The 12477-nt window shown below is 38.9% G+C and overlaps 1 protein-coding gene across 2 annotated transcripts; it reads left to right on the top strand.

Moving 5' to 3' along the window:
• Positions 1 to 8273: 8273 nt before the first annotated feature.
• LOC306853081 (SLIT and NTRK-like protein 4) lies at positions 8274 to 11610 on the top strand (the record flags this gene model as incomplete). Of its 2 annotated transcripts, XM_079390260.1 has the most annotated exons (2): positions 8277 to 10613; positions 11158 to 11610. In XM_079390260.1, the coding sequence occupies exons 1-2, from the start codon at positions 8310 to 8312 to the stop codon at positions 11164 to 11166; spliced, it is 2313 nt and encodes a 770-aa protein (XP_079246386.1). In that variant the 5' UTR covers positions 8277 to 8309. The 2 variants fall into 2 exon arrangements, with proteins under 2 accessions (XP_079246387.1, XP_079246386.1); XM_079390261.1 differs by lacking the exon at positions 11158 to 11610 and having other exon boundaries at positions 8274 to 10805.
• Positions 11611 to 12477: the final 867 nt, after the last annotated feature.

Raw genomic sequence — 12477 nt, 5'->3', positions numbered from 1 at the left:
TGGCCATGATAAACATGTACCGAGCTCCCACTGAGCAGCATATTACAGGATCGCTGTCTGTCTGCTGGTCTGCTCAAGTTTTTCTTTCTGTAGTTGTCATCCCTACAGGCGGACGTGTCAACCTATTTCAATCTGGGCTGAAGCTGAATGCATACCATTTCCTGTCTTAATACATGATAGAGTTTTGGCCAAATTCCAAATGATTTTTCATCTGCTTCCTGAAAATGCTAATCCGATAAATGCTCAGAGGTGTCCAGCTCTCTGAAGCATTAATTATTAAATGATAATATCATTTTTAATAATAAAAAAAAACTTAATATAATTTTTCCCTTTATAATGTCATTTTTCAATCTTATATAGAATTTGTCTAAGGGTCAAAGGTCACCTATGGTTAGGGTTGCCATACGTGCCATTTTAATGGGACACATCTTGGGTGCGTTTCTCAAAAGCAACCGTAGTCGCAAGTGCCGTCATTACCAATAGAGTTCAATGGAACTTACGACCATAGTTACCTAATGATGCTTTTTGAAAACGCACCCCTGGAAAGGATTTCTGCATTTGTCTCTGTTTGCCTGTTGTCATATTGCTGAAGGTAATGATTGACCAATAAAGTGCAGACATTGTACACAATCGACCAATTGTGGCACGATAATGTGGGATCTATGGAGAACGGTCAAAGCAATGCAAATGCGTGCACATATTAGGTGTGTTCGTTCATTCATTCATTCATTTTACTTAAAGTGCAGCTACGCAGACCGATCGCTGTACAACATCAAAGTACAGCAAGACCGATTTGAAAGCATAAGGAGCTGTCTGCTCTAGCTCTCGCGGATTTCATACAACGATCTGTCTACGTAGTGCAAATGGCCAAAACCTGGATTTTGTAAGCAATATAGAAATCCTGGCCAGGGGTATGTTTCCAATACAACAACGTGACTTGCTGATTACCCACCATGGTACGATGCATTGTTGTGGAAACAAACGACCTACTCACGACTGTTTCCCGAACACGGTCACATCTCCGTCGTTTGAACCACATTAGTTCAACAACATAGGGCCATTGTTATCATGACAGCACATGATTGTGGTGGAGTAATAACTTCTGCTATTTAACTGATTAGAGTTCTATGAGACACTGCTGTACTGAACATGGGACCAGATGACTAATTTAATATTTTTGGTTCCCTGTCATTTTGCTTTATTTGATGTTTGATTCATCGCAGGTTTTCTCTTATGTCATACTCCATTGTTCCCATGGCATTTGTGCACATGCAGACTCTTCAAAAATGTGCTTATTGAGGGCACACACAAATACATACATTAAAATGCATTTATATTTAGAATGGAAGATATAGATTTCACTGCATGTTAGCTTGCTTATTGTGCCCAAGAGCATATTTATTTAAGGCCATATGTCGTACTAACAAGAAACTATGCTTCTAACCACAGGTCGAGAGCTGATTGTGCTGTTTATGCTGTTTGCGAATGTTCGCTCGAACTATGGTTCGAACACCGAATCGTTGAACCATGTAATGAGGTAATGACGGAACCTTAGCCGTAGTTGGCTAACGATGCTTTTGGGAAACACACCTCAGGATGTGTCCTGCAAAAAGGCATGTATGGTCACCTTACTTATGGTGCTTTTGATACAATGTCAAACCCTAAAATTTGCTTTTAGAATCAATGTAAAATCAAACTACTTTTTTTCTGTCTCAATTTAAATGATTTTATTTAAAGTTAAATGTTTGGGATAGTGTGATTTATTTATTTATCTATTTGAACGTATTAGAAAGGACACATTAAACTGATCAGTAGTGACGATAAAAACATGTAGGGTAGAGTGAGGGAAAACACCCCCCTTAAGGATTGTGCTAATTTTTTCTCTAACAAAAGTTAAATGTGTTGAGAAAAGTTATCATTGTTTACATTTAAAATGTATGCATTTAGCAGACGCTTTGGACTTACATTGCATTCAAGTTACAGTTTTTACATTTTATCATCTCTTGCTTTCCCTGGGAATCGAACCCATGACCTTGGCGTTGCTAGCGCCATGCTCTACTATTTGAGCTACAGGAAAGCATTGTTTTAGTAACAATGACATAAATTAAAAACCAAGTATGAAAAAATGTCCAGAGTTTTCATGTTATTAGATTATTAACAACAATTAAATTTGTGCCGAGGGGGCGTTTTATCCCACCTATGGGGGGGGGGCCCATAGGTGGGATAAAACGCCCCCTCGGCACAAATTTAATGCCCCCCAGTCTGACAAAGCAATTTGCTTTAATCCTTTACAGCAAAATCAGAGTAAAGTCAGCTTTAGTTTGAAATTAAAAAATATATAATCGATAATTATGAATTACAAATTTATAATAGCCTATTTGAAAAATAAAATAGTTAGCTGATGATAACTGGCTAGCTAATTGTAGCTAATCTGATGCTAACTTGAGGTCATTTTTAAATATATAGACCAAAAATGTTTAATCAACCAACTATTTAGAATACATTTGATTGAAAAACAAAGGATTTGATGTTGAAAACAGAATAACTTCAGTAATTTCCCATTGCCCCCTGTTGGCGTTTTAGCCCACAGACTATGTTTGAGAAAAAAAAAAAAAACATAATTCTGAAAATATTATTCTATTTTTATTAAATAACACTCCCTATCTACAGGTCCTACTCATGTCATATAATATATAACTGTGATGTTCTACAAAACAACAAGCTTTAAAACACTTTTTTTATTACTCTTACTGCTGAAAATTAGATAATTTACTGTGAAATCTGTTTTCTTTACAGTACATCACCAGTGTAAGCTTCATGGTGAAAATTTCTACATCACTCTTGTCAGCATACAGTAGTCCATAATTACAATAAAGGTTTATCTTGACATTATCTTGTGGTTATTTTGGGAAAAACTGTAGGGGGGCATTTCCCCCTCAAAATTAAGAATTATGTTTCTCATTGATAGTAATAAGAAATGTTTCCTGAGCAGCACATCAGCATATTAGAATGACTTCTGATGCTGAAAATATTCATCTTATATATATATATATATATATATATATATATATATATATATATATATATATAAAAATCTCACTGACCCACATTTTTTAAATATTCTAAAGAAAAACATAGTTTGAAATCTATAATCAAACTTGCGCAGGCATTATGAATGTGCCTTCCATTTGTACAACCGTGTGTGTGCCCATACACCGCAGTTCTGACAAGAAAATTAGAACTTTTGAAATGTCACTTTTCTTTTCTACAATAAATTCATTTCTGAGGCGACTGCTTCCAGTGTGGAGTATCAGAATAGATCACATGACCTCATAATGTCTTATTTTCAGCTATTCACCAGGCCTTACAACATTGAAGGACCACGGTTGAACAATACGCACAATGTTTTGTTTTTTTGGATCCATGCCCAGTAGGCCACAATGTGACTGCTACTGCTATCTTTGTGGTTAATAGAAGCCTTGCGATATTTGAGGAGGCACAAGACTCGATTGGAACAGATGAGACACAGCAGATCCGTTGTTGCCAACTGTGGAGTGGACATTAGTCTCCCCTGCTGCCTCCTAGTCCATATAAAGATGCCTGTTCACTTCTATAACCACCAACGTCTTTCATTTATGATTATGGCTCTCTCTTGTTTTCTTTTTTAACTCTATCACTTCCACTAAAGATGGTAAAACCCCTATGAATACCATCAAATCTATTATTTTTATTTATATCCAAAAACCCTTGCCACTCAGACACATTCAGCTTTCCTAATGAATGTGAATGTCTTTCGAGCCTGAAGGCATAATACCCTTTCAGAATACAAGAAAGATAAACAGCTTTAATCATCGCATGTGTATATATGTAGATAGTTCAAAGCCATTTTTGCCACTAGACTCCAAAGTTCTTCGCGGTAATCCCTGTAGACATTCTCCCAGCCACGCTCATCCACTGCAGGCGACGTTCCAGTGTCATCTCTTCTATCTCATTACCCTATTTCAACAGACTGCCTGTCAATCAACATGTTTCCCAGCTGGAGGGATGTACTTTATTAGATTGCTGTATGATTGACTGGAACGAGGAGCAAGGGTTAAAAGAAAGCTGTAAAACATGTGGAATGAAGGCGACATTCTCTGTTTTGCCGATTGGGAGAAGAGACTACAAACAGAAAATAAGCAAAAACAGAAGAACGGGTACTTTGGAATCTTGCCATTACTCTTTTTTTTTTACTTCTTCACCCACTGTGTTTTTTACATGTGGATTCTTAAAACAACCAGAGAAATAAGGATGCACTACTGGTATCCTTTACATAAATTGCATCTTGTTACTCATTCACACTTTCTGAAAAGTTGAAACTGAGCTATTACTCTCTGTCAAACATGGTAAGATTTTTATTTTATTAATTTTTTTATGTCGTTGACATCCACAGTGTCACATACACTAATGCTATAAAATGTTCTTTCCCACAATGTTTAAGTTCTATTTATTTTTTATCAGTGACTCACAGAAACACACACATACAATTATACTCTTATAGTGAGCGAAGAAACAGAACAAAAATGAAAAAGAACATAGACATATACAGACTAAATATAGATTAATAATATTTCTAGAAGTAAATAAGGTAAGAAAAGGTATAACATTTAAACAAATAAATGATAATTGTTGGTTCCTGCTCTTGTTAGGCAGCAAGTTTATGGTGAAATAAACAAAAAACTCTGTAAGCATTGAGCACTGACATTAAATGTGGATTAAATTAAGGTATTTTCAACCAACCCAAGTGACAAAACTGAGTACAAAACAAACAACACTTATATGTTTTTATTGTCACCACTGCTATTTGTATTTTTTTCTACTTCTTCTTCTTGTTAGTTAAAAATAGGCAGTTGTTTAACATATCAAAGACAGAAACTTGAGATAGGCAGACACAAAAACCAGAACAACCCCCGTATTCACAGAGCAAAGGCTGTCACTTCACACTAAACACCCAGACTGAAAATGTTTACCTCATACCTTGGTATAAACAGAAATGTACAAAATATGAACAACTGTGACAATGCTGCCCAGCTTATAACTGAGCGAAGCCCCTGGGGGCCCTTTGCTGTTTTACTTCTTGTTGAAGTGGGAATTTCTTATGATTTCCAGCTCTCTAAGCAATAAGCTTCAATATCTTTTTCCAAACTAGAAGGTGCAAACCATCACTGTTATAATTAAGGGCTTAATAAATATCTCATTTTTCTTTCACGTTGAGCCAACAGATGTTGTTTTAGGCTTCCGAATGTTATATTAGGCTGAAATGAGTTCCGTGTTCAACAATGTGAATATTGAAACATTTGGTTGTATACACACACACACACACACACCAGAATGGAATTCAATTTATAAGCTCTTTGTAGTAGCATGATGGGTGCTAGTTATGACAATTTATTAATACATTTTTCTTTATAGACACATAGAGTCATATGTATTTATAATGCCTTTTCAGAACATGTAAACATTAAAAACTGTTGTTTTGGATGTCAGAAACTGTAATTTATCATTTAAACATAAACATAAAATTGAAAAGTACACAACTACTTTCCTGATCTGATATTTATTAAAAATATAATTGTTCTCTTTTCAGTTAAATTATTGTTACACTATTAAGTTAATCATTAGTGTGCTCACATGTCCTCAACATACAGTATGATATTGAATTTTTAGTTGGTTTTATATATTTTTTAAACTATTCTCCAAAGCAACAGTTCAAGTACAGAGAGAGAAAACACTCACACACACACACACACACACACACACACACACACACACACGTATCTATTCAATTGAATTTTTGACTGAAATCAGTTTCTGAGACAACCTCACCGTTTACCAGCTCGCCCCTTCTCCCCCATATCAGATCATGCGCACCATGAACTAAATATAAAGGAAATCTATATAAAAAGCATGAAATGCAATCCATTCTATGTGCTAAATCTCACTTATTTCTGCCAGATGAGGGCGCCGTGTTTGATCTTATTTTTTGTGTTCTTGGTTCAACATTAACCCACTGTAGATGCATACAGGACACGACAGACAAAGATATGCCTCATCTATGTCCACTAACTCCGCTATTTTCCTATTACATCTTAATAATCTAAAGGTTTAATCATAATTGCTTCCAATTGCGGAGCATGCACGGCATCGAATCAATTAAACACATGCATGAGCACAAATCAATGTTCAGGTTATTGGAAAGACATAAGAAGTCGATAAAACGGCGCACCTGTTGTCTATCAAGAATGAATCACCATCCCTGGCGAACTGTCAAACTATAAAGATGTATTGCTGTGCGTGCAACAGCTCAAACTACTGTGGGTGACTTTGCCGCAGTTTCTGAATGCGGTGCCACGCGATCTTAAAATTGCAAAATAAAGAAAATAAAGAATCACATGCGTTAAATCCTCCTGCTGCTGCCAGGCAACCTGGCGCGTACAAACTGGCCTTGATCCAACTAAAGATTACCCGTCACCATTTCCAGAGATCCCTTAACGAAAGACACATGAGAAAGAGAGCTCTATAATGCTCACTATTGAGTGTTTCAGAGATATTTGAAGTTAAATGACGTTCTTCAATATTTTCGACCTGTCAATCGCCCTTCCTTCTCTCGCTCTCTCTATCTTTCTAACACACACACGCACGCGCGCGCGAGTAAAAGACATATTGTAAAATAAATAATAAATAAAATAAAATGCACAAAAAATGCGCGCTAAATCCTTGCGCGCTGCTGTCAGGAAATCTGTTACGCGCGCACGAACTGGCCGGGATCCAACTAAAGATTACGCGTCACCATTTCCAGCGACCCCTCAACAAAAGACACTAGCATCGCGCGTTATGATGTTCACTAGTGAGTGTTTAATGGGTGTCTGAAGTTGAATTGTGTTCCTTAATATTTTCGCCCTGTTAACCCCCCTCCTCCTCTTGCGCGCTTTCCACGCTCTCTCCCTCTGCCTTTCTCTCTCCCTGTCCCTCTCTCTCTGCATCTCTGCATTTTCTCTCCTCCCGCTTCACCGTGTGGGAAGCTCAATGCAGCAACAAAACCAACATACTTAGAAGAAGACGAGGTGGAATAGTTGGTTTATAAGACTGGTCTCATTATTCCGACGAGGACTGCACCAACAATACTTATTTTGACGATGTGGTGCAGGGTGGCATCTCTTTTTCGATCGTATTTTACTCAGCTGCATTATTAATTTCCTCGTCGGTCTGACATCAGAGCTCGTAGTTTCTTTTCCTCTTATCTCGCAACTTGCATAATCCCAAGAAACGGCAGGAATCAGCTGGAGTCGATTTCCGATTTTCGGTAATCGGGTTGAGCCGCGACGCGCGATGAATTTTTTTCGATTAATTTATTAAGATCTGAATCAGTTGTCTTTTTTTTTTTGTTTATCTTTTTCCGGAAGCGTTGAGCGAACTGTCCGTTCAAATTGCGTCTAAACTGATGCTCAGTTCTTTCAACGGAAGAATGTTGGACTTGTTTTGCATCCAAATTCACCACTTGCTATTTCACCATTTTCACTTTGGTTTCGATACGAATTAATGTTTCAGCGCAAATACGCAGCGCCGTGTTTGAGATGTCTCAAAAGAGCTCAGTAACCTTGGGATTTTATGACACAATATATGTTTTGTACAAGTGGAGCCTGACGAGAGAGACTGAGACTGAAATCTGAACCTGACTGAATGGCAATAGCCCTCTCTTGGCGCTCCCAGTGTCCCGGTGTTATCTGAAAAAGGAGGAGATATTAACATTGCCGGTGAGTGTTGAATTATTATGTTCTTTGTTATATATTCAGTTATTTGTCGGCAAAACTTGATAATCCAAAGGGCATGATCTCTTTGTACTGTATTTTAAATTACGCTTTTGTGAAGGTGATAATACTGTCTTCTGTATGCGATGGAAAGAGACTTTTCTCCACCTCTTCGATTCACTGAAACACAAGAAATACGCGGATGCATACATTCATTGCGGTGTTACTCACACTACGTCAGTATATTAAAATTATATATATATTTTTCAATTGTGGTGCTTATAAATACAGATGGATTCATTTTCAGTGTAGGCTCACATATTATGTTTGGATCCAAGAGGCACATAACAGGTTTTTCCAAGTTCTTTGTGTGCGCAGAGGGCTTTTTAAATACCCCTGCTGTAAGATCTTGGCATTAGCTGTGTGACTCAGTGGGAAACAGGCATGTGTTTTGATTGTTTGTTTGTTTTTCCCCCCTCTAAGGTTACTAAATGGTTTACTGGGGGATTTGTAAAAGGCAAAATGCTGCTGCTTGTTCTGTTGGCCTTTTCCATATCGGGTTCATTTTGTGACTCGGATTCGGACCTCAGAGCTGAGACCTGCAGCGCTTGCTCCTGCATGTCCATCGAGAACGTCCTCTATGTGAACTGTGAGAAAATAACTGTGTACAGACCTACACAGCTGCAGCCGCCAGTGTCCAGCCTCTACCATTTGAATTTCCAGAACAACCTTTTGTACATCCTTTACCCCAACTCTTTTGTGAATTTCACACACGCAGTCTCACTCCACCTGGGGAACAACAAACTCCAGAACATTGAGGGAGGGGCCTTTGTGGGGCTTAGTGCATTAAAACAGTTGCACTTAAATAACAATGAGTTAAAAGAGCTCCGCGCCGACACTTTCAGAGGGATCGAGAACTTGGAATACCTCCAGGCTGACTACAATTTAATCAAGTTCATTGAGAAAGGAGCCTTCAACAAATTACACAAACTGAAGGTTCTCATTTTAAATGACAATCTGATTCAAAGCCTACCTGAGAACATTTTCCGATTCGCCTCCCTTACTCACTTGGACATAAGAGGGAACAGGATACAGAAGCTTCCCTATCTAGGAGTTCTGGAGCACATCGGGCGGATAGTGGAATTGCAGTTGGATGACAACCCGTGGAATTGCACTTGTGATTTGTTACCTTTGAAAGCCTGGTTGGAGAATATGCCCTATAACATTTTCATCGGAGAGGCTATTTGCGAGACCCCTAGTGACCTGTACGGCCGACTCTTAAAGGAGACTAATAAGCAGGAGCTGTGCCCCATGGGGACAGGCAGTGACTTTGATGTACGGATGCCCCCCTCCCATCCCGAGGGTGGGCTAACCATGTCCAATGTGGCACCTTCGACCATATCACCTTTAGTGACCAAAGCACCCAAAACTACAAATCCCTCCAAAATATACGGCAATGGGATTGTCGCTGGCAACCCAGCTGGTAAAAATGGCCAAATTGTGTCCTATCAAACTCGAATCCCTCCCCTCTCCTGCCCCCAGCCCTGCACATGCAAAGCTCACCCTTCTGACTTTGGCATTAGTGTCAGCTGTCAAGAAAGAAACATTCAGAGTCTAGCAGATCTTGTACCTAAACCGCCAAATGCCAAGAAATTGCACCTTAGTGGTAATTACATCAGAGATATCAGTCCCACTGACTTCCAAGGGTTTGAGGGTTTAGATTTATTACATTTGGGCAGCAATCAAATATCCACCGTCCAGAAAGGTGTGTTTGCAAATCTTACCAACCTCCGTAGGCTGTACCTAAATGGAAATCAGCTGGAGCAGCTGCACCCTGAAATGTTTCTTGGGCTAAGTAACCTCCAGTATCTCTATTTGGAGTACAATGCCATAAAGGAGGTGTTGGCAGGGACATTTGACTCCATGCCAAATTTGCAGCTCTTGTACCTGAATAACAATGTGCTCAGAAGCCTGCCTGCGTACATCTTTGCAGGCGTTTCTCTTGCCAGACTGAATCTAAAGAACAACCACTTCATGACTCTGCCTGTGAGTGGCGTCCTAGACCAGCTCAAATCTCTCACTCAGATAGACCTGGATGGCAACCCTTGGGAATGCTCCTGCGATTTAGTGGCTTTGAAACTCTGGCTCGAGAAGCTGAACGAAGGGGTCGCTGGCAAAGGGGTCAAGTGTGCGTCTCCAGTGCAATTCTCCAACATTGAGCTGAGGGAGCTGAAAAATGAGATCATGTGCTCAAAGCTCATAGCCAGGCCTCCTTTCATCCTGACCAGCGCCACCCCTGTCCTCACATCGCTGTCACCTGCCGGAGTTGGCAAGGCACCCCCCAGCGGTCCTGTGCCCTTGTCTATTATGATATTGAGCATACTGGTCGTTCTGATCCTCACTGTCTTTGTGGCCTTCTGCCTGCTGGTCTTTGTGTTGAGACGGAACAAAAAGCCAGCGGGAAGACAGGAGGGACTCAGCAACCAGGAGTGCGGCACCATGCCTCTCCACATCCGGAGGCACAATCACAAATCTAACAAGAAGGACGACCTAGGAGGAGAGACCTTCATCCCGCAGACCATCGAGCACATGAGCAAAGCTCACACGTGTGGAATTAGAGACACAGAATCGGGCTACAAATTCATAGACTCTGAGAGACAGAAAATGATGTTGCGCAACAGCGCTGACAAAGACAAGGACTCTCTACCTCTGGACCCCAGGAAGAGATTAAGCACCATTGACGAGCTGGACGAGTTCATACCGGGGCGAGACAGCCTGTTCCTCCACAACTACTTGGAGAGCAAAAAGGATTTCAACAGTATAGGGGTGAGTGGCTTTGAGATCCGTTACCCCGAGAAACCACATGACAAAAAAATGAAAAAATCACTGATAGGGGGCAACCACAGTAAGATAGTGATTGAGCAGCATAAAACTGGTTATTATGAACTAAAGGCAAAAATGGGGACCCCAGACTACCTTCAAGTACTAGAGGAACAGACAGCCCTCAGTAAATTCTAGAACATCATCTTCACCTGCCCCGTAATGACAAAAGTGCCTTAAGACAAATCTTAATGACCAATGGAATACCGGACACGTTTCATTACACAAATCTCCCTTAGAATCGGTGGCTGTGTTAAAATTACATACCATTTTTATGTTTGTGATGCCATTAAGAGTTAAGAATCACATCAGTCAGTATCCTTAAAAAACAAAAAAAACAAAAACAAAAAAAAAAAACAGTCGTAGTTTGCTGCTATTGATATGGATTCCATTAAATTCAACTGAACTTTGTTTTGACCAAATGATTGGGTCATGAAACAGTGTTGAGTGTACTTCATATTGACCCTTCTTCATTGTGTTTGGTTGGAAGTATTTTTAGGCATCTTGGGATGACAAAATCAAATGGAGTGGAAGAAATGGAAGTTGGCACATGCTTGAAAGTGGTGGAATACCCCAGACTCCCCTCTCTTGGATTATATTTTGCCACTTTTGGGGACTTGAAACTCTTGGATTTTATTATATCTGAAGGTACTGGCAGCCAACATCCGTACATTTTGGATTATTCCAATTACCTGTAAAGAGCCATTTGATATTGTTCTACTGAAATGTGATTCTTCTTGAAGTGTTTGGTTATGGCACATGACAGGACATTCATGAACTCGAGAGAAACTAAACAGCTGCTTGCCATGTAAGCGTATCTGGATTTATTTTGTAAGTCAACATTATTTGTATTTGTGGGGCAGTTGTGTAAATTACAACAGTCAACAATTAAATTCAACAGTCTCATCAAGAAAACAATATAGTGGATTCAAGAAAAATACGGAAAATCAAAAAAAGAAAAAAAAAAAAAAAACATTGACCACTGTCACCTGTCAATTCGTAGTTTAACTTCATATTTAATTTATTTTTCTATGCAGAATTATTTAAAGACTATTAGTACTATTTAACAATTTCAAGGGACATTTTGAATGCTCTTAAGTGATACAGACGAGCTCTCTTAGTTCGAGCTCTGAATCTAAAATTCTGTTCTGACCTGATTTACAATCTGAATTCTGCTGGTGGCTGATCGACAAAGGCATACATATGACGGTGATGCCATTTTCACTGTCACGTTGCACGAGGTGAGGCCTCCTAGCGTATCACATCTAACAGTTTGCTTATTCTTATATCCCAGAGCAACTTGTAAAAGGTTTCTTATTAACAATATGCAACCAAATAAGTGTGCATTAACGTGATATGATTCTGGATAGTACAAACGCATTGTGGGAATGAAGTACTAATTGTCTGTAATTTACTAGATTTGTGGAAAGGATTGTGTTCTTTCTGTGGGACTTAACTCGCCTTATGGAAAAGGCTGCAGATTTGGTCAGAATCATATCACTTTTCATGTGCAATATTATTACGCTCAATCATATTAGCTTGAAATCTTGATTTTGTTTTCTGTTCAAATTAATATTACAGAAAGAGAGAGCTTAATTTTTTTAAACAAAAGGCTTAATTTCATTCAGTCTTTATTTAAAATATTAAGTTTAAAATAGAATGTACCATGAGAGATAAAAATAAATACAATTTTATATCAGTCATGAGAAATCTGTATATTGGTTATTAATTTCATTGTGCAATCCTGTTGAGGTCAAGGTATTAAAATCCAATCTAATTTGCTCTGTCTTTTCTTTCTTTCTGCATTTTC

Source organism: Barbus barbus (genome assembly GCF_936440315.1).
Source record: "Barbus barbus genome assembly, chromosome: 33".
Classification (NCBI taxonomy): domain Eukaryota; kingdom Metazoa; phylum Chordata; class Actinopteri; order Cypriniformes; family Cyprinidae; genus Barbus; species Barbus barbus.
Note: the sequence above shows the minus strand (reverse complement) of the source record. Positions and strands in the feature narration are given on the sequence as shown.